Source organism: Nothoprocta perdicaria, unplaced genomic scaffold (genome assembly GCF_003342845.1).
Source record: "Nothoprocta perdicaria isolate Ctin4 unplaced genomic scaffold, notPer1 scaffold_77, whole genome shotgun sequence".
NCBI lineage: Eukaryota > Metazoa > Chordata > Aves > Tinamiformes > Tinamidae > Nothoprocta > Nothoprocta perdicaria.
The window spans coordinates 3,289,870-3,317,494 of NW_020456054.1; the positions used below are offsets into that span (position 1 = coordinate 3,289,870).

The following is a 27,625-nucleotide window of genomic DNA, read 5'->3' on the forward strand; positions in this document are numbered from 1 at the left end:
ACTGTGCATTAACATACTTTTCCTGCTTCCCACCCTGACACTGCCAGCATGCTCGACAGCGCAAGTCGTCTGGATGAAGAGCACAAGCTGATCGCCAGGTATGCAGCAAGGCTGGCAGCAGAAGCTTCTTCATCAGTAAGTGTTTTAATTAAAGGCAGATACTTTCCTTTTGTCTCATTTCAGGGGCTTGACAAGATCAGGAAAATTATAGCTGACAACCCTGGTTTTTYGTGGAATATTTTCTCTATCTTTTGCATCAGGTTCTCTTATGCTTTACGACTAATACTTCCATGCAGGTCATTTAAACCAAAGTATTCCACGTACTAATGTATATCACCTACATACTAATGTAAAGGTATTTAAACAATTACACAAGAGGGAATCTGACATCTTAAACTCAAGCAAGACTGGAAAATGTTGACTCGACTAGCTTTGGTTAAAGGTTAATAATGTAATGCAGCAAAAAAAAAAAAAGTTATGGAGCATCCATTTTACTCTTTAGTTCAAATATCACTGCCACTAGGGTCCTAAGTGCTGAGGATTTTAAATAATGATCTTCAACAGGGTGACTGTAATGACCCTCTGCATTAGCTGTGCCTCCCATTTTCATTTCAGAGCAATGATTATTCTCCTCTTTGTATCCCAAGATAGAAGGCAGTGACAGGCTAAACCCTTGCTAACTATATTCAGAAATAAAAGAGAATGAAGCAGGAACATAATTGAAGTATATAAAATCTTAAATGACATAAATAAGGTCAGCCTAGTAACTTTTTTTCTGTCTCGGCACACTTGATAGAAGGAACTGTAAATGATAGCTAAGTGAAACACAGCCAGTCGGTCTGGAGTGTCGGGAAGCATATTTCCACAGTGAGGTTTGCACTGTGGGGTCAGCTGAAAGGGCAAAACTGGGCAACTCTGTGCATGTAAAAACATGAGTCCCATTCGCCCCACGTGAAGTCAGTGAGGATGAATCTGCCCCCCAGCGCAGCCCTCTGCCCTGCAAGATTTCACACTATGTGCAGCAATGGGAGCAGCATGCAGAGCACAGATTCTGATGATCTTTCAGCCCCTCTTAACTCAACCCCTCTCAGAACTGTGACAGAGCACATCTCAGAATTGAGGCAACCTACATGTGCTGGTTTTGCCATGGAAGGACTGCAATTCCTTATGGAACATAAATGTCCTATTACAAAAGTCTCTAAGTAGAAACTGCGGTGTCCAAGGTACCTAACATATTAGGTATCCTCTGATATGTGGGGGAACTTAGGACATAGTATTTAAGCAAATTTTAAATAGACCTATTTTGAGTAATGTTTTGAATTTATCTTTGCCATCCAGGTACTCATTTTTCTGTACGTCTCAAATGAAACAGACAAAATAAGAAGTGAAGGTTTCAGTGTAGAGAAATCTTTCAGGAGCACACACAAGTGGTATCACAGTTTCTGAAAGCCCCATTAATGTGTGGAAATTTTGCAAGCTTTTYTGGCAGCCATTCTGTTTCTCAAGGAACAAAATGTGTTAATAACATTGAGCCTTTGGGATAAAGATCCTGCCTTCCTCTGAATCCATTGTTACATCTGTTGACTTGCATCAGTTTTTCTTTTTTTATGGTCTCTTCCTTGATGGCCAGAATGTTAAAGAGAAAATGTACAGGGAGCAGAAAAACTAGTAAGTGATTACAGACAGCCATTTTCTTAGTCYTGCATAGTCTTAGTACTAACCAAGTTCTGAAAATGACTAGTCTGACATTTTCAGACTAGAAAATGCCACTTGAAGGAGGGGCACCTCCTTCAAGGTGTTGCTTTCAAGGAAGGGAATCACTTAAAATTTGGCTCCAAGTTAGCACTTTACAGTCTTCTGAAAGACAGAAATACTCCTTTTTTTCGTCAGGTCATGGTAATAACTCAGCAGAATATTCTTTAATTTTCTGATTCTTCAATGTTAGCATTAAGAATATATGGACATTGTTAATAGTTATGAAACTCTTAAATGTCTTTTGAAGTCTGGAACTGCACTGTCATTGTAAAATGCTGAAATATGGGAGTATGAGCAAACAAACCAATATTTTATTGTTGATAAACATGACAAAAAAGAATAGTCTACTTCAGTAGAGCTGCAGTGAGTTCTGCCTAGAAGTAATTTAATTCCCACTTCACTTTATTGAAAAAAAAAAAAAGTTTTGTTGTGCCTTAAGGACTGGAGAAAGAGCTATTTTGAAAGTATCATCAGGGAGTATAAGAGAATTTGTATGTGTTGACTAACCAAATCTAAATGGTAAAGCTTTCCGACTGAAAGTGCAGCCATGTTTTCAAGAGAAGGAAGAGTCGCCAAAAGGGAAGAATCTCTTTTTGATGAGAGAAGAAGAAAAGAGAGAAGCTTTTGCTTCAGTGTTCCCCTATTGTCTGCAGTAATCCAGGTTAAGAGCCGTGTTACAGCAATTGCAGGCACGGTGCCCTTGCCTCGGAGTGCAGACAGATGGGATAGACACTTCTACAGTTGGTTCATTGAAAGTTCCTYGAGGCAGCAATGAATGACAGGATGRTAAACACATCCTTATTTACTCTAGCATTTATACTGCTCTTACCAGTAATGGAGCAGTATGTGTAGAAGGCACAACATGGATGATGTTTATTTTTTTTCAATTTACGGAAGACTGGTATTGTGTTTTCTGCAAGCAAATTTCATGGAACAGTTTTCAGATGAACTCCTAGGTGTATGCTAGTTATTCCTTTCTCAGTGCAGCCTTCTCTTTCACAACAGCAGCAGCAGGGACAGCAGAGAGGAGCCTCAGATATCTCCTTCACCATTGATGCAAATAAGCAACAAAGGCAGCTGATTGCAGAGCTTGAGAACAAAAACCGGTAAGCATCCACAGAGTGCCTGCTTTAATCAGGACCTTATATTGCCTGTGTTTATCTGTTTCCTAACACTTTTTTGTCTCCAGCATCTATACAGTTTACATGTGTACACACACATCTTTATGCCTCCCACAATAATAGGGCCTGAAAATAGCCACAGTATAAGGCTTTAAAACCCATAGGCATCTGAGAGAAAAAATGTGGATTTTTTTTTCAAAAAACATTAGCAGTGAATTAGGCTGCTGATTGAGTCAAAAACTAGATACAAATGTAACTGACTGTAGGAGTGTTTGGGAGAAAAAGCCTGGCTACCCAAAAAAGGAGATCAGCATCATTGTAGATCAACAGCTTCATTGGTGTCTGTGGAGTGACACCCATTTGTAATCAGCAGAGGATCTGGCCTTAGGTCTCTGGCTGCCTAATGCCATGAACTATATGAGAACAAAGCTCTGTTTTTACTGCTGGACTGTGAAATACAGGACAACCCAACCAGCTGGTTTCCTTTTCCTAAGTGCACTGCCTTCTGTCACTGTAATGATCAACCACCAAATCTCTTGATTTGTCTTTATAGTTTGAGTCTCCCTCCTAACCATCATCCAATGCATTCTGAAGAAGAGGGGGAAGAAAACCCACAAAGGTTTCAACCGTCCTCTGTGAAGCCTTACACTATAGTTCTGACGACACTCGTGTTGGGAATTCAGTCATAACAAGCCTTATTAAAGTACTTCTTCATGAKTTGCTGACCACTGCCAAATCTACAATTAAGCTGAGATTTCTTTTCAGTGCAAAATAATTTTTTCTGATGCTGAAGATGGTCTGGATATTATTCAAGTTTTTGTGTGGTGCTTGAAATATTCTTGGGAAAGAATTAGAATTATGGAGTTGTTTAACTAAACATATAGCTATTTGATGTCCCACTCTGATGTTGGGGGTCATGAAGAAATGTTTCCCTTTTATAGTTTACATTAAAAATATCCAGAAACCTGCCACAGTGTTCAGAATTTTTTACAGTCTTTATATGCATGAAGAGCTGCTTACTTTTCCTCCTCCTGCAACCTGCACAAAGCTGGTTTCATGGAAGAAGTGAACTGACTTGTAGTCTTCTTATTGTTCTCTTCCCCAAGAGAAATCCTTCAGGAGATCCAGAGACTGCGACTTGAACATGAGCAGGCATCTCAGCCCACCCCAGAGAAGGCYCAGCAAAATCCCACTCTCCTTGCAGAGCTCCGGCTCCTCAGGTAAGTGCAGAGCAGTAACACTGGCAGAAATTACTGGGGCCAGACGCTGAAGAGTAGGAGAAGAAGTATGAGACAGCCCTGACCTAAAGTCTGGGGGCTTTCTAAGTAAATAGAATAATGGGGGCTTTCTAAGTAAATAGAATAATTTTTTTCCCCATTTCAGTGTGGGCGGTAGTCATGAAAACAACTAAGCTTATGCTTTAAACAGCATGCATGAGGAATCTCACGTATGACTCATCTGCATTAAATTAAGTATGTGCATTAGTGTTTGCAGAGTTAGAGCCACAGGTCATTTGGAATAGGTCCCTACTGCCACGTCCAAATCTCATGAATTATGCAGGGAAAAAACTGTTATTCTCTCATAGCAAATGCTTCTACAAAGACTTCTCAGTTTTACTAAAGTACATCCAGAGTTACGTGAAAATATATCCAGAATTAGACATTAAATTTTTGGATCCCGCATGTGTTGAAGTCAGTCTTTTTCACCATGAAAAAATGGGCTCCAGGTTTACCCTCCRTGTCATGTCAGAAGTGAGGAATAATACCATTTAGAGGATTGTTTCTTTAATTGTGCCACCAAGCTAAAAACATCAATATGTGTGTGGGCATGTTAATTAGGATACTYTAAATAGATACACTAATTGCCATGTATACTGCATTGAGAGAAAACAATTGTTGTTGGCCCAGATCTCTAGCCTAGACTGAGTATCCAGTAAGAACCATTCAAAAAACTTTGCATGTATCAAGAATAAAGTATAAATACTTTCTTCCTAGTTAAATAATGGTTATTTTTATCCCTTCAGGCAGCAGTTTTTCTCATGAGAAAACGAAAGATTTTTTTTGGCCAAATAGCTGCTGCTTTCTCTCACATGTAGTATTTCAGCTGGCTAAGTCATAACTGAAGGAAAGTGCTGTAAGAAAATGTGGTAAAGTCTTTCCTTACAAATACTACATGGTTTTACTGTTGAGTTTTGCATGCTCTAAAATATTTCACTTTTTCTCAAATATTTACTTTTGCTATCCAGTCTGAAACCAAATTAATTTCTTCCTTTATATGAGCACTTTTTTKGGGTATGTAATTAAGCCCAGATATCTAAAAGCAAGTGACATTCTATGAGAACTGAAAAAAATAAAACCAAATGTGCTCAAAATGCACACTCTGCACAAAATATACTACTAGTTCGTTCCGTGCATCAAGCCTAAAGTCTATTTTAAGCAGGTTTGGGAGATTGCTTTTCTATATAGTTGAAAAATAAATATATTTTCCCTAAAAAATCAAATGATTGTGCAGTGTTAGTTGTTTAACTACTTAAATTGCCCTTCTTTGAAGTTGCTGCACATCTTAAAGCTATAATAACCTTATTTAAATTTACTAACATAGGATGTCCCCAGGGTACTGATGTTGAGTTCCTCAATTACAGAGTCTTTTCTGATTTAATATGCAGTGTCAGACACAGCAAAAAACTTTTAATCTGTGGATTTGTACTGCTTTGCATACCACCCAGGTTGTTCACCAGTTGAAAGCTAAGATTTACTGTGAAATTTTGGCAAAATCTAATATAACTGTACACTTAAGAAGTCCCGAGGCTGTTCTTATCATGTGTAGAACAGAGCAACTTTACAAAAATCAAAGAGCAGCACTGATGCACATCAGTTAACCCACAGATTTGGAGACTCGAAGTAATTAGAGCATTAGCTCGTATAATAATAAGAATTGATGGATTCTGAAAGTTATTTTGTAGCTGCCTGTACCAACATCTCTCCCTAGCTGCTGTTCTCTTGCAGATGCTGAAGTGGGTTTCTGAGCATTACAGTTCTTCACTTTGCTAGTACTGTCCTTGAGACAGTTGGAAAGCCCATTCCTTCTAAGAACCTGTTTGGAGTATCATAGCAGAAAAATATGAGTGGCCTGTAAACTGTATATAATTTAGATTCTCTCTGCCTACAGAATGAATGTAAAACACAACAGAGATCAGTACTAGGACCTGCCACTTTAAATTACAGGGATCTTATTTTTTGTTATCACTCAGATGTCTTTGTACAATTCACAGCATTTCCAGCTGTGAAAAGCCAGAAAAGAAAACCCAGCACAGAAAAATCCTTCAAAGAGTAAATTGATCCTGTCACTGTTAATATATGACCCTAATATGTAGGTGAGAGTAGCACATATGTATGTAAAAATGGTGTTTATGAGTAAGTGTTCACACAGCCTGCATAGAAGACTCAAAATCATGTCTTCATATTTCCTTACATATAGGAAATGTATTTAGTTTTGCTGATTCTGGTACTGTTTCCTCTGAGAGAGAAAAAATATGTTGCATTATACAGGTAGTACAAGGCTCATGATAGAGTATTTTCATGATGTTTATAACACAGTACTGTATAAAACAATGCCCAATAAACACATTTTTGAACAGTAACATTGCTAATTACATCACAGCTTCAAGGAGGCGGCAGGTATATTTAGCATCTATTTGGAAGCCTCTCCTACAATTTGGTGATGATTCACAATATGTAAGCCAGGGCAGTACCCCCTGCAGTGCCTTGAGGTGTACAAAACCAAAGACCTTCTCATTTGTGTGGACACAAACCAGCTGTCCCACTTGGARTGGGTCATTACTCACATTGTCACAGGACCAGCATTGGCATCAGAAGCCAAAGAACTATTTTCAATCTGTTAGAGTTCCGCTGTGTGATAGCCTTACTCTAGCTTTTGGGGAAAAAAAAAAGAAACAATGCGGATCACTGTGGTATTCTGGCTGAGTTTCTAAACTCTCWTGGCTTCTCTGATATCTTGTTCTGTTCAGTGCCTCTGCTGTCATTTCATGTCCTTCAAGGCATCAGCCGATGTTTTTTTGACAGCTAGTGAGCCAGTTATTGACTAGGGAGGTTCAAAGAGAAAAAAAAGAAATCACTGTCAGGCATTTCCACTGGAGAAAATATACCCACATTTTTCTGAACCTCATTTGCTGTTTGGAAAAGGGCGTGTGTGAGTGTCCGTCTTTTCCCTAATGACTATACTCTGTTCTTTAAGTATCCTTCATTTGAGGGAATTCCCAAGCTTTCATGTAACTTTACTTCCTAGGCACTATGCTGAATTCAAAGAAAGGGTTTCCTTTCCTGCAGTCTATAGGTACTGCCTCACCGTAGCACTGGGGAAACCACACAGTTAACAAGCTGAAATGCTGGCATTGTGAGGSATAAGCTCTGATCCAAAATCTTATTTCTCAGACAGCGGAAGGATGAGCTGGAACAGAGGATGTCTGCTCTCCAGGAAAGCCGGAGGGARCTTATGGTTCAATTAGAAGGCCTCATGAAACTACTGAAGGTAAGGACTTCTGCTTGGCATTAGCAAGGAGAAAAGGCACATCAGAGCAAGAGAACGGAGGGAAGAGAGTTGACAACAAAATTCATCAGAACTTGACTTTAGTCTTTAATTTGGATGATTCAGAGACAGTTTCGAATGATACTSAGTTTATGTTGTTCCTGGAGTAGCACCACAGCTCCATTGTCATCTTCTCCTAAGTGGATGGAGCAGTAGAGAGAGCCTCAGTACTACTGAAGAACTAACACAATTCTTTGAATAATGTACAGCAGGTGACATACAGTCCTATTTTGCCAATTTGCAGAAAGATACGGCGGGTTCTCTGAATTTCAGGCTAGTAGTCTCTAGATCACTCATTCAACAATGTCTAAAAACAAGATATTTTGTGRCAGGTCCATTTACAGGTTTTTTTATAGTTTTCTCTCTTGATAACATCAAATGGATGAGAAAAGAACAAACTGACAAGTAAGATGAGATAACAATGGTTCAGAAAAATACAACTCGGTGCCCAAGCTGGCAGTACGGAGCTGTTTTCACTAGTTCTTTAACTTTGCCCCTCTGTTGCTAATTGTCAGACCTGTGATCTGACAGTCACATCTAACTATTTAACCCTAGAGATATTTTCCCAATAACGCKTGGTTGTTTTCTTAAATACAGAAGCAAGTCCTTGCTAAAGAGATGAACCACACCTTTGCAAAACATTTCACTTCTTATAAACGGACATCTCAGGAATACTTGCTTTGTTAAGATAGCATAAGATGGAGAAGGTATCTTTATATGAAAAGTCTTGACCTGTTTTGGCTCTTATGCCTCGAAAGAGATGATGCCAGAAATTCTTACTGGAAGAAACAACTGTTTTTCTGGCATTTCAAAATGGGCAGAACTGAGACTGTAACCTGGACACAGGTTTTCAGCTACCTCAATTTTAACGTTGCCCTGTGCCCAAGCTTTCCTTTCTTCTTCTACTCTTCACTTATATCCTGGCTTATCTAATGTGCTGATCCTCTTTCTCTTTAGGAAGAAGAATTGAAACAGGTAATAAGTTACCTGCATATAAGAGACGTCACTAACTCATAAATGTGTTTGTATTCCTGTCATTTATTTTGGTACCTTTGTTTAAAATGTGTGCATATTCTTCAGACCAAATTTAAATTCTGCACTTCTTCCATATACCATTTTCAAGTATTTTGGAGCAATTTTTACAGTTACAGATTACTTCCTCTTGTCTGCTTCCTTTTTTGGTAGAAGCAGTCAAAAATCTGATATATTCTGTCCATATGAATGCATATATATGCAAAGTTCGTTGGTAGGTAATGTTCAACTTAATAAAAACTAGCATATTGGCTATTTCTTAAAAAGTATCAGTCAGTCTGTTGCAGCAAGAAAATTACACAGCACCTCTGTGTAAGGTCTGTCTTCCAGCTTCGCCATAATAGTATYGAAAGATCTTCTATTTGCAATAAGAAAGTCCCCAACATAATCAGAGTTTCCATATCATACAAAATAGTCACTGTTTTGTATGGACAGTACTAAATGAGAGTACATTTTAAGACTGTTATGATACATCATATCATATCATATATCATATCACCCCAGAATTTCCATGAGATGATGACCACTAAACTTTACCATTTCACAGTCTGTTCAAAGACACAGAATTAAATTAATTTCTGGAGAAATTTCTTTGGAATGAGCAGCCTGGCATTTCAGTTAATGCCTATGAACTTTGTATTTTTCTGCTGCTCTTCCTTGAGAGAGGGTAATGAGGACATCCTCTGTGTATAATTTCCTTCTCATTTGTCTCTCCCGGTATGTGATCCCTCTCCAATTCCGGCAGAGGGAGCAAGGATCTAAAACTCCTGTAAAGCAATTCAAACAATTTATGCTAAGCATGCATGCAGCCTGATACACATAAACCTTTTTCTGTCTAGCAAAGGTTAATTAAAAATCTTTAGCATGTTRACTAGCGATATGAAATTAAAAAATGCAGTAAATTTTCCTAAAAGACAGCAGAAAAATTGATGACTGCAACCAATCAAAATGCAAAAGCTGAARTTGTCTCTGTTTCTGTACTGTCTGTCATAGCTTTCCCTTCCTCCCTCCTCAGGTAGTGCTAACTAAGTTTGGGAGCAATTTGGTGCTTGATTTCCCCACTTGATGGTCAAGGAATTGCTTACTGCTGCTTTTTCTAGCAGTTTTACAGGCTAGCAGTTTTACAGCTCTAGCCCATGGAAACTGTGTTTTTCCGAATTTCCAGTATTCAGGAATCCAATCCTAATAGCATTCCATTCCCGCCAACTAGTCATGAATGGGATCTAACTAAATAAAGTATAATGAAAGTGTTTGCCTCATTTAAATCAGCCCTTCTCAAACATTCTTYTATTTCAACTTTATTTTCACTGATTCTGCCTGATGTTGCATGAATAATATAAAAACAATAAGTTTTTAACTGGGAATCCAAATGATTCCTTGCTCTGTGCTTCCCAAACAGGCTGATCAGAAATGGAAAGTTACAGATAAGAGAGTGTTGTTTATCATAAACACAAGATGTTGAGCATAACTATAAAATAGACTCAACACTACACTGGTGAACAGTTTTTTACATTTCTCCTGTGGGAAAATTCCAGAGGAGAAACACTGGCAGGCATCCGTTATTTTTAGTAAATAAAATGCCCATTATGTAGTTCATTCCTTAAATAAGACTTGATTGTCGAAGCAAATTTAATCCTTTTTTTCTTCCATGGCTTCTCTGAAAGTTCCCACTGTTGTTAGCACTCCCTAGAACTGCCACTGAAAGTGAAGGGAAGCGGAGGAAAAAAGGGGAAGCGGAAGAGAACTGGGAGCAAGAAGCTCTTCACTTCACAGCTCTTCCGCTTCATGGAGGAGTCAGGGCATGGCAGAAAATAGCTGCAGCTGCCAGATCTCCTGTGCAACATGCAGTGGGTGCCACCTCTGCGGCCATCACCAGGTTGCTGGTCCCTTCACCCAGCTGGAAGAGACCAAGGGCAGCTGAATTCCCCGCGGCCACCTCAGGGGTTGGTTTCTGTGAGAGCAGGTAGAGAGGAGTGCAGGGACAGCTGGGCCTAGTGTTTTCAGACTCCCTTTTGTGCATCATTTAAGTGTTTTAAAACTGATCATTAAAAAATATTTTTTAAAAGTATTAAATCYTCTGTTCTCTTACTGTGTTTTTTTCCTTATGAATCTAATTTGCCACAATGTCTCTCCAGTTATAATGTCCTCTAAGAAAGGGGAGAGAGGAGAAAAGAACAAATAACTTAATATTCTAAGACATGAGTTATGATTAGGGCGGGATTTTTTACAAACKCTCCAAGAGCAATGTCACATTCCTTCTGTAATGGGCAGCTCTTGACCTTTTTTGAATAGATTTCCCAAATCAAGTCTGAGCTGGGAATCAAAAGAAACAGCATGGAAGGAGTTAAGAAATCCTTCCAATTCTTCAGATAAACAAAGAGTGAGGGAAACACCAGCTTTAATATTATTTTTCAATGTGAGCAGGCAGGCACATGYGCTCTGGTCCCTGTTTTAAATGTGCTCAACCACTTCAGTCCCTGGCCTGTACTGAACACAGATTTTCTGTCTTGACAAGAGGTGCGTTGTTTAGTTAGGGTTGGAGAGTTTGTTTTTCCTTAGGTAAATGTGCATTCCAGGGCCTCTGAGGCAGTCGAGGAAAAGTTCACTGTGTCTCTTGGTATCACTCACCCAGCTGCATCTGTAACAAATACTGTTTTGCAAGGCCTGTTTGAATTTCAACTAAGTGATACTAACCGTGAAGTGCTAACAGCATGACATTTTATATGACTGGTATTAAAACTTTAACTTCCAGCAGCTGAACGAATAGCAGGAATCTAAATTGTCCTGTCTCCACAGTATTTGGGCAGTGCCTGAGTATATCCTGTAGAGAGAAGAATTTAATAGTGGATGATTTAGTAGTGTCTTAAAATAGTCCTCTAGTTCAGAAGAAAAAGAACTAAGCTGTGTTATTTATTGGGAGTGCCAGACTTTATGTGACTGAAGGGCTGCATGTGCATTTTAAAATTTTATGGTACGATCTTTTTTCTGTCACGAAGCAGAGACTCAGATATGAGCGCACAGATGAGCTGAAATACAAGAATTCTGGTTAAAGAAATGCAGCTTTCGGTCCTTACCCAGACTGAAAAATGCTTCAGCCTCTTTCCACTTCTGAAAGTCTGAATGATTTACCTTTTATCAAACACATATGAATTGGGAGAGGGAAAGAACTAAGAGGGGAAGAAAAGGGCTATGCTTGACATTTAATATTTTAAATTAGTTAGTTGTCTGACATTTTCTTAAGTTTCAAGAAAGTCGGATGTGGAGTTGTATTTTCCTACCTGCTTTTATTTTCCACACCGCGCTGTTGCTGTCCCCTAGCCAACAACTAACCTGAGTAGGTTTCTTTTAGCAAAAATAACATCGCCCAACTGATCTACAAGCAGCATGATGCCTTTGAGGTGCGGGATGGGTGACGAGGAGAGCAGGCCGAGTCTCTTGCAAAGAGCTATTTAACCACGTGTGGTTGTTTTTCAGAGCCAAGGGGCAGGCTCGCCTCGTTCCTCACCCAGCCACACCATCAGCCGACCTATTCCCATGCCCATCAGGTCCGCGTCTGCCTGCTCCACACCGACCCACACGCCTCAGGACTCGCTGACCGGGGTGGGAGGAGATGTGCAGGAAGCCTTYGCACAAAGTAAGTTTCATCAGTAGGATGCGTGAGGCACCCAGGGACTGTTTTAGGAATCCTTATTTCTTCTGGTTAATGGCCAAATTGAAGTCGAGTTTTGGGATTGCATAGAAAGAACAAACTGGAAAAAAACAGTTGTGGTTTACCAATGAAAATCATTTTTTCTGCCATCGATCTGTTTTCTGGGGGAGCAATTAAGTGGAAACCAGTCAGGGATGTCAACGAATGTGTTTGGGGCTAAGAGGGGATTTTAATGCAAGACAGCCAAATCAGTTTTCTTAATCAGAGTATAAAGAACTGTTACTAAGCTCAGTAAGGTTTTGTGAGTGGATTTATTTTTAAATAAAGACTGCTAAAGATCTATGCTAAATCCATACTTAAAAATAGATAATAGAATCATAGAATAGTTTTGGTGAGAAGGTCAATTCATGTAGCCTCCAGCTCCAAGCCAGCCAGCTTCRAAGTGAGATCAGATTGTTCCAAACTGATCTAGCCGAGTTTTGAATATCTCTGAGCATAAATTTTCCACAGCCTGTGTTCCAAGGATTGACCACACTTCACAGTGTAAACTTTGGTCCTTGTGTCTGGTTGGAATTCCCTTTGATGCACTTGTGACTGTGGTCCCTTCTCCTCTTGCCTGTGAGAGCCTGTGAGGGGAGTCTGGCTAGACTGGACAGGAATCTAGTCTGCAAGTGTAGGTGAACACTTCCTTCACATTTCCAGAAAAATCACATAGGCTGTATTGTGTTTCTCCTTCCCCTTTCATGTAACAGGATCTCATTCCCCTCTCATCAAGTAACAAGAAATGTTAAACTGTTTTGAATTTCTAAGGCCACAGGTTAAATGGTTATGTTGAATGCAGAGGAAAGTAAATAGTCTGTGAGACCTGAATGAAGAAATATTCCTTCTTTCTCTAAGTTACTTTCTTCTAGAATATTTATATTGCTGCAGTTCTTTTATTTGAGCAAATTTTTGCTCTGTTTCACCAGCACAAATCAAAATGTAGGTGGTGTTGTGGAGTTCCTCTGCTGTGGTGGATGAATATTGGGCCCCAAGAGCCCAGTTCTGCCTTTGTGTTTATGTACTTATGGCAAGGTTGAATTCATAAAGCAATCAAGAAATTTCCATTAAAGCACTGGTAAATTCATGTATTAAACATGTTTTACAAAGGCATAATTCCCAGTCCCAGCACACCAGGTTGATGAATACCTCATTTGCTGTGAGAAAATCAGCAAGAAATATTTTTCTTCTTTTTGCCATGAAAAGTTGAGAGAGGCAAAAATAGGCACCCTATCCCCTATGAAATTGTAGAACACTTTCTTCCAGCGCTAGAAATAATTTAGTGGCTACAATAAAATATCCATAAATAATACTTAACCTGCCTCAGGCAAATGTTTCTTAAGCACATAAATGTGTTCTGTTCAAGAGAAAAACCAATATAAAAAAGTAGAGGGATTACATTTTAAAACTACTACATTTGATAAATATCTAGCTTTATGCTATTATTTCCCATACTCCATAGTTAGGAGGGTCAAAACCAGAGAACTTGAAACCGCCRTCTTGTCACGTGTTCACATATATCAGTGCGTGGAGAGATAACGTCTGCCTGCTGCACCATCCCRACAGGGATCTGTTTATACACACGGCGTGCCGAGCAGCCGTGGTTGGAGCACTGTTCCTCACATTTTTGTTTTCTTTTTTTTCTCTTCTTTCCTAGTGCTTTAGGAGTTCAAAGACAGCTGTCTGAGTCAAAGAGGTGTCTTGTGTGTGTGTGTGCCTGAATGTGGGTAATTGTTTCTATATATGCACGAGAGGGATTAGCTGCTTTCGTCTACATTCCAGTAACCATTTGATAACTGTGGTATATTAAAAAAGAACCTTTTTAGGATTTGGGGAATTTAAGAAAAGGTGTAGTACAACAGCCTGTCAGTTTAAGAATCCACAGCAGTTAAATCCTGCTACTTCCTAGGAAGAATCCAGTCTAGGAGAAATGAGAGTCTATGGGACACATTGGTTATTCAGCTGCAAAAGGAGCTGTGCTTGGGATTTGGGAGAGTTAAGCACACGTTACCCTCAGCCCACTCCTAGGGAAGCAATTTTGCATTCAGCTCACCAGAATCTTTCACGATTGATGGTTGAGGGAATATTGCCAGGTTCAGCAGGGAACCACTTCAGGATTATTAGAAGGAGTCTAAAACCAGCCTAGGGCTGTTTAGAGAAGGACTAGTGTTTCCTTTATTAAAAAAAGAAGAAAAAAAAAAAAGTAAAACATGGGATATACAAATCTTTGAGCTACAGACGAGACTGAGTGAAGAGGAAAAAGGGAATGGTGAAAAAAAATCCATATCAGTCTCAATGAGGTCAAGTATGTTTCTTCAACATTTGCCATAATTATGTGGCAAATACCTGAAAATAATGATGTCATTAAACAGAACTGCGGGAACACAGAGACTCAATTCCTCCCCCCTCACCCACGGACATTTTAAATGAGTTCACATTAGATTTAATCTTCCAGGCCTGGTCTGCTGGTGTCACCACACAAATGTGAGCTTGATGGCGATGAATAATCTCCACATTTCTGGCATTGTGATTAAATGAAGCATGAGGGTAGGTTTCTGCTTTTGCATACAGCGTTGGAAAATGAGGCCGTTCTGCAGAGAGCTCTTCTGCACACGTCTCCTGTAAGGGCTTTGGTACCTTGAATCACCACAACGGCAGCTCTGGGAAGGGCTAAAACTGCTTTGAAAACGAAAACATACGGCTTGTGAGGAATATTAATGCTGTGTTGTGTCTGTCTCCTGCTTCAGGTGCAAGACGGAACTTAAGAAATGATTTGCTGGTGGCAGCAGATTCAATCACYAACACCATGTCATCTTTGGTAAAGGAGTTAAATTCTGGTGAGTGAGGCTAAAGAGCGAAGATAGTCTCTGCATTGTCATTTCCTATGTATTTTTAAAAAATGGGATCTAGGAAAAAATAAGCAAATAAAAAGGCAATGTGACATAGAGCATCAGAGATGCTTGCGGTTTTAATTCATTCAGCAAATTGCTCATGGATCCGTGTGGAAATGGTCTCTTAAAGGAATAATTGTGCTATTGGTCAGTGGGGGGTGAAAATGTCCTGATTTCCTAGCACCTTTCCATCCCATTAAAAAATACCCATTGAAATGGATGGCTGGGGTGGTGTGGAAATCAGATTTCATTCTTCAGAAATTTGGCTCAGTGTAGGATGTGTTGTAAAATGTATGTAGAACACTTTTTAAAAAATCCCACTTAATAAAAATATCCCGCTTAATAAGTGAAGTAGGCAAAAGTTGACTATTCTGTCCCACCATTAGAGGAAAATTGTAAGATCTGAATTATGTGTAAAATAATATAGTGACATTCCCTGTTAGAAGGTGGCATTCTAAATCGGAAAGACAGAGATGTGTAGAGAAATACTCTCGAGAAAGTTAAATGGAGACACCTTTCTGCTTCCCAGAAGTGGGCAGTGAGACAGAAAGCAACGTGGATTCGGAATTTGGACGGACACATTTTGATGATCTTGTTCCATCGCCGACCTCGGAGAAGGCTTTCCTGGCCCAGATCCATGCCCGCAAGCCCGGGTACCTCCACAGCGCTGCTGCCACCGGGTCCATGCGCAGTGACATGTGGGTACCCTCTCAGTTCGCCACTTTAATCCCTTTCTTTTTATTCTGTTATCCTTCAAGATAAAAAGCAGCATGGAGTCTCTCTTCTCAGCCATTAGATTACCAAAATTTCTGTAAATTTGAATGAGGACAACTTTATGATTAGATAACCATAAAGTTGCCTGTGCATACTAAGGGCCTGCTGGAGCTAACTGAAAAATACAAGTTTGTTATGGAAAGGACAAAATGTTTTTTCAATCAGCTTAGTTTTTAGAAGCTGATTTTTTCGATCAAAGACAGTGGGCGTCTTTCCACTTATTTTTAGTCCAACCTCTTATTCAAAGAAGTTTCTGAGGACTTCTGTTACTAATTTCAGAAGCATTGAACGCCAAAAGCTTCAGCAGAACACACCCTTTAGTTTACATCCTGGATACCAGACTACTGGAGACATGATAGACTTATAGGAAAACAATGATTAATGGAGCATCTGCTCTCCTCATAGCTTATAGTAAAGGGACTTTGTATTTACCCCAAACGTCGTTCATCTCAGGAGGCTATTTATTAATAATTGTCTTTAGGGTTACAGAAGATGGAGACCCCTATGTCAGAGCAGATGATGAAAATTATGAGAATGACTCTGTCCGCCAGCTGGAGAATGAACTGAAGATGGAGGAATACCTGAAGCAGAAGCTGCAGGATGAGGCATACCAGGTGAGAAGAGAACACTGGCTGTCCATGAGTCTCCATATGTGAGAAACAATAACGCTGGTGATGTTAAGCTGAGTTTTTGTTACATGTGGATATTTTTTTCAGTAGTGAAAAGCCTTCCTGTTGACTAGACTGTGAAGTGAAGCTGAAGTACAGTGTGTGTGTCCTTGTCCTTGTCACAGCCTGGAAGGAGAAGAAAGGGTCTGAAATAGACTAAGCCGCAGAGGACCAAGTGTTCAGCAAACATGTAGTACAGTGAAGCCCAGATGCATTAAACGCCTCCTAAGGAAGTTTTCAAAGGGCTTTTGTCCAATAAAGAGTCCAATAAAATCTAATTTGATGGAAGGGTTTGGGATTCTCAAAGTGTCCTCTCCTTCCTGGTTAAAGGTCTCTATATCTGCCTTGTATAATGGACTATTGCCAGTTTTTAAGTTCTCTGACATGGATCATCCTATATAAAGACCATTATTTCCTGCAATATTACTGGTAATATTAGGAGGGCACACCCAATTCAGATGTAAGGGAGCAGGTTTAAAGCAAGCAAAAATAAGATTTCCCCACATGATGAGTGATTAGGAGTTGGAATTCATCACTGTAAGGTACAGTAGATACCAAAAATATAAATAGGCTAAAAAAAGGATTAAACAGATATACCTGAGAGATCAAGTGTATGGAAATTACGTTCAAACTTTCTGGTCAGGAATTCTTTAAACTGCTGCTTTCTGGGAGCTAAGATGACGTAGCTTTTTTTTTCTGGTAGTTCTTTCTGTAGTATCTATCACTGGTCATTTTGGAAGCAAGATTGGAAAGTGAAAAAATTCTGTTTGGAATATCCTGTTAAACAGTAGCCAGGTCATCTATTTTGCATCCAAACTCTGGAACTTAGTATAAGCTATTTTACTGTTCATACTCACAGGTACAATGTGTTCCCTTGGAGAGCCAAAAACAGCTGATGACTGTAGCTATCATAATGCACCCGTGAGGAAGAACTCCTACTAGGGTGGCAGCGTGGTAACCTCAGTAACAGTATTTTACCGTATCAAATATCTCACTTTGTGTAAAAGCAGCACGTTTAGGAAAACTTGTAGCTTGAATAGCGGCTGGTCAAAACCCACTCTTGTTATTTTGTGTCACCTTATCTCCAAGCAAGATTTTCAAGCAAAACTCTGAATTAGAAAGGGATGAGCAGAATACTCAAGATACTCAAGGGAATCTGGGACAGGGAACCTCATAGGAGGTTCTTTTTCTCTCTTTTTTTGAGCATGTTGTAAATAACAAGCATTTGTACCAGAAAAACAACAGCAACAGCTAACCACATCTAGTGCACAAATATAAATGCTAACAGTTCTTATCCTCCCACGTCTGCTAGCAGTTGGGTTCTTGGATGGGTGTACTGTATAATACACTTTCACTGGGCTTATTTTCTGGGTCCACAGTCGTTCTTTTTATTTCTAGGCTTGTGCATGGCTCTCTTCAGAATAATACACTGCCTGGCTGCTCACTGCCTTAATTTGTCATCTTCTTGTTTTCTATCCTTTGTTATCTACAGGTCAGTTTGCAAAGTTGAGTGCAATATTCTTCTCTCTCTCCTCTCAAGTAAGTATAAATACAGTTTAGAAGAAAATTTAAAATTAATGTTCCATAATGTGTAGTTCACTTGCACTGCACCTCGTGCTCCCTGAGTAATGTGATGATGCTTTTTTTCTCTGCTTTTAACCTGTGTTAGGATGCCTAAACATCACAAAATCTTTTCTGGTAATACAGAGGAAATGTGATCATAGTCCTGAGGATTCTTATTAAGGCAGCACCCTTTTTACCTTCATCCACCATTAACCCTAGGAGGAAGTTAAAAGATGTTAGGTATTTCTGAAGCATCTCTCTCAGGATCTCTAACAGCTAAAGCAGAATAAATGGATATGAAAAGCAAATAAACAGTAAGAGACAGAGTACTGTAAATACAGAACTTCTTCTTAACGTTGCACCTCTGGTTACATTCATTTTCTCAGTAGCCTGGTTAGAAATCTAGGTAAAGCTGCGTAGGTTTTTCCCACACAGACAGAAAACAAGTTTTCAACTTTGATTTTTTTGTAGTTTTCAGGTACAGATTAGGTCACATGAAACAGAAAATTGGTCTTTCAACAGAAATGTATGTGTGTATAGGAKATGTTGTATATATCTGAATTTAGTAGGTATTAGTTACCACGAATTTAAAGGATAGTAGCATTCAGACAAATTAGTTGGAACATTAAACATTTTTTTTTCCTATTTCTTGATTAGATTTAAAAGATTGGGTCAGTTTATTTTAAGATTTAATTCCTTTTTAATAACTTCCCCACTTTCTGCTTTCCAGAAGCAGTATTAACAGCAAATGCATGCTGCTGTATTGCCTAGCTTTCCTGAAAATACTCATCATACCTCAAGTTAGCAGAAATTTGAGTTGTCTGGATGCTTTTGAAGCATTTTGAAGGCCTGAGAGAGAGCTGAATAGTCCCCAAAACTCCTCTTGGCCCCCAGGGAGTACTTCAGTCAGGAACACTGAAACATCCCCATCCAGCCCTGCAGAAATTACCAACAAATACCAGTGAACTTGGGACTGCATCCAGTCCTTATCCACAGGAACAAACTCTATATTATCATATATTGTGATAAATATGTCTACATGTGATTAGATTATAATAAAGATTAGTCTTCTAAAGAGGCAGTCTGTTTTGAATACAGAAAACTCATGTGTCTTGTATATTTTATTCAGTCTTAAAATAATAGTCATGGCAAATAAAATCCAAAATTGTTCATAAAGGCCGTGATGCCTAAAGCAGTTTTGTGGTTTATGGCAGGCTCTTTCCTGAACCTGACCGATTGCCTCACATGATAAGGGGTCTTTGAAATGTGCATTGCTTTTACTTGGGAACCTTTGAGATGTAGACAGAAGACTTTTGCTTCCAAAAAGGGGTCCAAGTAATCTATAAAATATATTTCAACCATGTTTTCAGTTTACTTTTTACATGAGACATATTTTGATACCACTTGTTTTGATCTTAATGGAGAAAAAAGTGAGATTGTTGTCAGCAAGCACTAGGCAAATCTAGAAACTAGGAGAACATGCAACTTTGACATTATTTCACTTAAAAATAGCCTATAGTCCACTGATAACAGTTGCTTGTCTGCCAAGGATACCAATGGGAGCAGAAAGTCCCCATTTCTGGAAGTGGTCAGAAGAAACCATTTTCAATAAAGAGTTGTCCACTTGTGGACATGCTGCCATTCCCTAAAGCAATTCTTTCTTAGTGCTGCCATAGCAACATTTTAGTTAGCCGCATTGAGTTCATTCATATGCATTATTTAACAAAAAGCTTATAAAAGCCCAGCCTAACGCATACACCTGTAAAGGAGTATAGGGGTGAGTCTTTATTATAAGTGTTTTTTTTCAATTTCTTTAACTGCAATTATATTTCCTATATGGTGGCAAAATCAAGTTGAGGATTCAGCTCCATTCCTTCTCTAAAACCTCACACTTGCTCAAAATTTTGCTCAAGATTCTCATGGGCCTTGGGGATTTGAGAGGACAGGGGTGATAATTTCCATTAAATAGATGTCCAGATTGTTCCGTGTTCTGAAAAAGTAGAAATTTCTCAAATATATTTAAAAAAATCCCTCCCAAATTTTTGATTTTTTTTTAATTACAAACTGGTTATTTCTTGCAATGCTACTGTTTTATTCCAGGGCAGAAATCCTTTTGAGTAGTACAGTAATGTTCCCTCTCATCTTCCCCTTTTCTCTCCAAAGTCCCTTTTCATGTTTACTGACAGTGATTCCGATTGCCAGAATTCCTTTGTGAAAACCCATGGGTCTTGGGAAATGATGGTGCCATTTCAGCCTGCCTAGCATGTCTCTTTGAGAAGGGTTGTTTATTAGGCCAAGGGATGCAGGGTGACAGATGATTTATTAAAGGTCCATGAAAACCCAGCTGCCCTGCATTTCTATTTCTTCTTCCAGGAAGGAAATAAGATTTTGGAGGTAGCATGCATCTCACTGACCGTTGACATTTTCCTCTTCTTGACTTATTTGAAGTTCATGCCCTGGGGTTCTCTGCTAGCACAGGCTTCATGCCAGCGCTCAGGCAATCGCAGAACCACAGGATGGTTGGACAGGGTTCCCTGGAGGTCACCTACTCCAGTCTCCTGCTTGAAACAAGACTAGCACCATCATAAGGCCATATCAGCCAGGGATTTGTCTGACAGAGGCTTGAGAACCTCCACAGATGGTAATTTCACCACCTCTCTGAGCCACCTGCTCTAGTACATTGCTACCAACTTCATGATTTTTTTTTCTGATGGCGAACCTGAACCACCCAAAATGCAATTTGTGTTATTTGTCCTTCTTATACTCCTCTTATATCTTATATAGGTTTCATAAAGGTTTTCTTTGGCCTCCTCTTCATATAAGTCAGTGATGCTGTGGTAAAGAATTAGGATACAGGCACTAGACCGAGTCATGTATATAAGGCATTCTCCAGTAGTAAAACCCAATTATTCAGGGTTGTGGGGTTTTGGTTTTTTTTTTTTTTCGGGGGTGGCACTTTTTCTTAAGGAATACATAAGAAAACAGCACCACATGAACCGTTCTATTTGAAAATAAGAGCTAACAGCACAGCAACTTCCATAGAATTCAGTCAGCTATATTTTATTTCTTCTTTTTGCTTCTTCTTAAGTCCTGCTCTTCTTAGTAAGCAGTACAAAAGGTGCAAATGGACTGTGACCAAGCTAAGCAGGATGAAAAGCTTTCATTTTGTGAAATTAATTTTTAAATTATACAAGCAGGGATTTTTCTGGAAATGACTAAATGATGAATGTCAAGGAAAAACAATTGGATTAAGCTGTAAACACCAAAGAGCCAAGAAACAGTCTTAGGACCTGACAAATCACTTGAGTCCTGGAATTAATTCTGGCATTTCCAAACCACTGCAGTGAATCTAGAGTTCTGAGGTTCATTAGCACTCATTATTTCCTGTTAGAAAATCTCCTACTCATCCCAGTGCTGGGTCTGGAAGAGAAAGAATCCTTGAGAGAATTTACAATAGCCTTCTCCATACTCAGTGAAAATACATGATTTATCCAGAAAATTAGAAAAAGAACAGACATTTAGCGATACTACCCATGCACCTTAATGCATCCAGCTTTTTCAAAAGCCACTTACTTTGCTTTTGTGGTTTATACGTCAATGATACATCAAGAAGTATGAGATGTACCTATATTTACACAGTTTAATTAAATGTAGTTGAATTAAATTTACACAATTGTGTAAATTGTGTAAAATTTAATTGATTAAGTAAGAGTCAGTGTCAGGCAGCTTAGAAATGACCTCTGCCATGCCTTTCATTTTGATTTTTTGGCTGAGTAAAATATGACTTGGCTAAGATTTCCAAATTAGTTTGCAGATTGAATTGATGCAGATGCATGTCAGATTTTTAAAAAATACTCAAAATGAACTCTATTTTTTTGTTAATCTCTTGTACTTGCACTGAATATTTCCTTTTCATTCCTTTTCAAAATGTTRCCACTAGGTCTTTTTTAACTTTGACAAAAGATGATGCTATATTAAGATCATCATACCATCATCATACCATACATATTGAAGGAATTTCATGGAAACGTCTCTGCTTGAATAATTAATCCAATCAAATGAAGAAAGGAGAAGCAAGCTAAACTACCTGACCTTTCTTGATTCTTYATATGTTATTAGCTTTTTTTTTGCTTAAGCTATTTGCATTTCATCTCTCATCTTGTCAACCACATTGACACCAGAAATCGGTAGAAGAGAATCCATGTCAGTAGAGTTTGGTCTTTTCTGTTGTTATCAGTTCTCATGTCTGAAATGGTTCAAGAGAAAAAGGATGAACTCAGCTTTGAAAGGGTCAGATGTACAAACAAGATGAGAAAACAGTCATCTCATGGGATAAATATTCGGAAAGAAAAGATTTGCAATATTACCTGAATGTAGACCCTCACATGCTTCTGAGAAAGAGCAGCAGTTGTTTATCAAACTTTTTCCATGACCAGATACAATTTGGTGCCTTCAGTTCTAGAAATTAAGAAATTTATGGGTTCGTCAGGGTATGGAAAAGCACCAAAGAGAAGCTTGTGCACCAGAATACTTTAGAGCTATAGCACCCAGACCTATTACAGAGTTACAGAATCCCAGAATCCCAGAATGGCTGAGGTTGGAAGGGACCTCTGGAGATCATCTAGTCCAGTCCCCTGCTCCAGCAGGGACACCCAGAGCACGGGGCACAGGGCGGCATCCAGGTGGGTTTGGAGACCTCCAGATAAGGAGACTCCACAGCCTCCCTGGGCAGCCTGTGCCAGGGCTCTGGCACCCTCACAGGCAAGAAGTTCCTCCTCACATGGAGATGGAAACACACTGCCTGTGTTTCGACTTATACCCATTACCCCTTGTCCTGTCATTGGCCACCACTGAGAAGAGCTTGACCCTTTCCTCTCTTTTAAGAGGACTTCTTTTAAGAGACTAAATTTCTTTTTAGACATATGAAGTGAAGGTAGCCAAGCATGTAAATTAAGGGGAGACATTTACAGCCTTACACCTCGTTTAAGGTGGCTGAACGATGGCAAGGCTCATGATGCGAAGATGGCGAGTGGCTGTTGAGTGGTTGAACTTTCTGTGTCTATTTACAGACCAACCTAGAAGGCTGAAATATAAGGGAAGGCAGGAACATCTGCAAGTCTGTGTTATTCTAAATCTAATTTCGCCAGTGACCTCCCTGCAGAATACTGAACCACCCAGGCTAAGAGGATTCCAGCTTCCCAAGCACCCCATAAGTTTTGATTTACAGCTTAAGCGCAAACCTCATCTAGGCAGAAGGGCTTTTCTACTATTTTTTTCAGGTGAAAGCTGAAAGGATAGTTTGTCTATTCTTTGTTTCAATCAAGTAACATGCAGAGACTTTACTTGCTCAACTAGCATGTGTGTGTGCACACAGCTGCAGCATCTTAACCCAACACCCTCTGTAAAAACTTTCCCTAAATGTTTCTGCACAGGCAAGCTGCAGCCAGACAGACAACGAGAGCTACGTAAGAACTGATGACGAGGAGAGCTGCTTTCGGACAGACGACGAAGAAAACTCCGCTGCAAACTTCACAGACGAGTGGAACCAACAGGTGCAGCGTCTCTTGACAAAAAAATCAAACAACTAAGTTCTGAGGACTGTAGCACAGTACTTTTGTTCTAAGAGTTGTAGTTTGTAGATGTGTGTTTTGACAAAAAGACTTTTGTTTAAAGCTAACTTATATTAGCTACATCTGCTGTAACATGACTCATTACCAGTGAAGAACACAGACTGAAGTAGGTACTGCTGTTACAATAAATGGCAGTATTAATAACTCACATAAACCCTTTGCACATGATATTGAACCTGTTCAGTTTACAATGACAATACTGTTTATAGATAGAAAATTGATTTCTGAATACTTTGAGATTTTAGTAGACCAGTTTACTATACACTGTACATTTTTTTCCACAGAAAAGATAAAAAGCTACAATTATGCATTTAACACTGAATGATTATACTCCTGAGTGTATATATCTAGTAGCCCAAAAACAAAGTTCCAGACTGTATTTGCAATTTGTTTGCAAGTCTTTTAATAGACTTATACAAAATGTACTAAAATGATAATAATATAGTTAACRATAGTAATAAAAAGCCTCTCTAATTTAGGGCTAATGTGTAACTTAGGAATGTTTTCTTTCAAAATAATCTAACAAATCAGCCATAGAAGTTAGTGTAAATATTTTTTYTTTTCCAAATAGATATCATATACAAAAGGTGACATTCAAATGATATAGAATCTAGTTTTTAAATCAGCACAGATCTTCTTAAAAACTGTGAACTATGTTTTGAAATACTCGTTGCTAAAGCTGTTTATAAACCACAGGTGCCATAAGATCCCTGAACTGACTGATGTTATGTATAATCTTCCATGGAATTGTTTCATTGATGTTTTAGCTTTAGTAAGCATGTGTTCAACAAATCGGCTCTTTCCATTCCCCTGCCCCTCCGACTCTCTCCTTCTTCATGTTATTTTTGAGGCCTTCAGCTTTAAATGTACAGGCTTAAAGTGCGCTTGCGACTCTTTTCTTTCTTATTTCCGAATGTGTATTGCCTTAGCCAGCCACCAGATGTTCTGCATGCACTCTTGGAAATGTGTAGTGAGACTCTCTTTCAGAGCTGAATGGAGAATTAGCTATCCGTGAAAAGCACAAGAAGAGCGGTGGATTTTTGCGAAAGAACAGGCATACAGTCACAGAATTGGAGTTTTGCCCCTTTTAGTAACTTCTGAGCATAGCAGAATTTCCGGAGAAAGGGGACTAATCTGACCRTTTTGGGTTATGCAGTGAGCCTGCTAGCTGAAAGGTGTTTGCTCTGCTCCTGCTACAGATGTGCAGGTAGTTCTGAGCAGGGGCTGACACAAAACAGCTGGGATGTCCTCCACGCAGGTTGTTGCTTGGAAATTAGGATTGTGGCTGCACTGGCACGCGGCGAAATTCGAGCTGGTCCAGGTACGTTAGGGGTGGAATTAGAGCTAGGCCAGAAGCAGGACAGCAGCGCCAGGGCCATGTTCTGTGCTGGCTGCACGGCCCTGCTGAGGAGCACACGGTGTTACCTTGGGACCCGCTCTGTGCTAAGGTAATATTGCTGCACTAAGGTAATWTTACGGCCTCCAGTCCCTGGGTTACCTGAGGTGACCCTGCCTGGCAGCCCTGAAGACTCTAGCGTTTCATGCAGATATTCCAGCAGCACAGTCTACCTACAGCGAGGGACGAGCTGCTCATCCCAAGCAGGTTAAARTGTTGGTCTGTCCTCTGTTTCTTGGTTACATACATTGTAGGATGTATGCTGCCATGTTTACATTGCTATTTGGCTCAACCCAGCAATTTCACYTGCCGCCGCACGTGTTCTCAACGCTCTTGACTGTTTCCCCAGGYACTACGTGTTAGGGAATGAATATCTGTATGAAAGAGCTACCATTTTTCACTTTCATATTGTATTACTACTTATGCAAGTCTGTTGTCCACATCTCCATGCATATCTGAGCGTGGTCTCAGGCATCCAAATTGATGCTAAAGCATCCGGATATCTTCATGTAAGCCTTCCATCCTCGCAGTCACTGGTCTTTGCTTCTGGGGTAGGTGCCATCCTGGCACCGAATCCTCTGATGCCCTCTCCTACAACCTCCTCTCAGGAATGAGTGAGCCTCCACTAGTGCCTAGCACTCCGCTTAAACCCCCTGCAGCGAAGCCGTAGATGTTGCTGTCAGCTCAGGATTCCTGTCAAGCATTTCCTGAAAAACAAACAAACAAAAAGACCCCGAGAACACGGCTACATGCACGGGCTGACGAGCTCAACCTGTGTCGTGTCTAACTGTACCCAAAGGAATAACTCCCTTCCATCATCCTAATGTCTGTGCRCGCATTATCACTATGCTTAAAATAGATGCAGTAGAAATAAATCCGTTGCAAGGGCTTCTGGACTAGGAGTAATGAAAAGAGCTGGTAGATCAAGTGCTTTTCTCCCAGACTGGTGTCAGCAAGGTAGTTCCCAACAGAGACCTGGGTCCCTGGTGCCCTGGAGCTCTGAGAAGAAGCACCTCTTACTCGGCTCTCCCAATATCTATTTTAAGCATTTCCCACCTGTTAAGCTGCCTACATTTTAGGCCAGCTGGTCTTCGTCTGCTTGTCGCATATTATTTTGGTTGTGGTTTGTGGTCATTGAAGCAGTTATGGAAGAGGTCCCTGGTACAGGCCTTTTCCTAGCTACGAATGGCTCACCACGGCAGTCAAAACTCCGGGTGGTTTAATGTCCCTGGAGGGAAATCAGTGGTTTGGAATCAGGAGACAGGGATGTGAAGATGTATAGGGTTCTTGAATGTCCAAAGCAAAGGTGAAGAATGGGTTGTCTGTAAGTAGTAATGTTAACTAAACTGCATTAAAAGGTGTGTGGCCTTTGTTGTGATATAATATGTATTTTCTTATATGCATGAGCCAAATTGTTGCATCATAATTTATCATAAATGTGTCTGCCTTTACTTTTGGTCATCTTCTCCCATCCTTATTGGTTCTTGGCAATTACTGTAGATAGACCTTGTAAATATTGCAACCTCAGGTTGCTGTAATCACGTTGGTTCAATTCAGCAGCCGGAGCTGTGAACAGCAAGCTCCACTGTGTCCTGACGACAAAGGGCATTTTTACCTTTGAACCAAAAAAAAGAAAATGTTTGAAGAGTTACACCTTAAGGCTACTAACTGCAAGACGTTTTTAAAACTACTGTACTTGACGCCACTTGAGAGAGCTACAGAGACACAAAAGATGTCACGATATTCATTGGTATTGTAACAGAACTGCTATTGTATGGGTTTTTTGTATTGCTGTTAAGTATTGTTTTGTGTGTGTGTGTTGGAACCTACTGGGGACATGTTATATTTTGAAGTGATTAAACTATTTAATTGTGTGTCTATATTTTGGAATGGAATTATTTCTTCATTAAAAAGATTTTTAAAAGTACCTTATGGAGTCTCTTGTCTGTGGCGCGTCCCGGTTACAGTATTCCCGTTCTATGGAGCACCATACTTTTCAGATGAAACYGTTTCCCTGTGGTATAGCCAGCAGCCTTTGCTTGGTCCACGTTTTTCCTCCTCCATCTCCCCATCTCCTTCCACCGCCTTCCCCAGCACTTGGAGCGTGGCAGGGAGCAGGCCCTGCCTTCCAATGGCCCACGCAGGTTTCTTCTTTCTTCTTATCTTCATTCTCTGTAGCTTCACAGCCTGCAATGAAGTGACGCTCCCATCCACTTAACAGCAGTAAAAATCACCATAAGCAGAGGGATTGGGGGGGCTTGTCCCCAGAAAGCCCCCCCAAAGCCTCATCTGCAATGCCATCATTTTCCTTTCCTGCTGTGTTTCTCTCTGTCCCTAGAAGGCACAACAGGCTGTTGTTGAGCATTTTAGCATGAGCATTTTAATGACCTCGCCATTCACACACACATTATCTTTTATTGCAAGCAGACTTACAGTCTGTGTTTTTCCGGTTGCACTTTGTAGACGATGTCTTTCCTTATCGCATGCCGACGGTTACAACTG

The 27,625-nt window shown here is 39.8% G+C and overlaps 1 protein-coding gene across 5 annotated transcripts in view; it reads left to right on the forward strand.

Moving 5' to 3' along the window:
- DTNA (dystrobrevin alpha) overlaps positions 1 to 26,716 on the forward strand; it is a 148,332-nt gene extending 121,616 nt beyond the window's left edge. For 4 of the 5 annotated variants that reach the window (XM_026051602.1, XM_026051599.1, XM_026051601.1 and 1 more), the window contains 10 exons: positions 48 to 135; positions 2,761 to 2,861; positions 3,983 to 4,096; positions 7,328 to 7,424; positions 11,988 to 12,147; positions 14,949 to 15,038; positions 15,622 to 15,790; positions 16,348 to 16,480; positions 18,027 to 18,073; positions 23,530 to 26,716. In XM_026051602.1, coding sequence (XP_025907387.1) covers positions 48 to 135; positions 2,761 to 2,861; positions 3,983 to 4,096; positions 7,328 to 7,424; positions 11,988 to 12,147; positions 14,949 to 15,038; positions 15,622 to 15,790; positions 16,348 to 16,480; positions 18,027 to 18,044 — 970 coding nt within the window. In that variant the 3' untranslated portion in view covers positions 18,045 to 18,073; positions 23,530 to 26,716. The remainder of the gene's footprint in view (positions 1 to 47; positions 136 to 2,760; positions 2,862 to 3,982; positions 4,097 to 7,327; positions 7,425 to 11,987; positions 12,148 to 14,948; positions 15,039 to 15,621; positions 15,791 to 16,347; positions 16,481 to 18,026; positions 18,074 to 23,529) is intronic. The other variant, XM_026051604.1, reaches the window with a different exon arrangement.
- Positions 26,717 to 27,625: the final 909 nt, after the last annotated feature.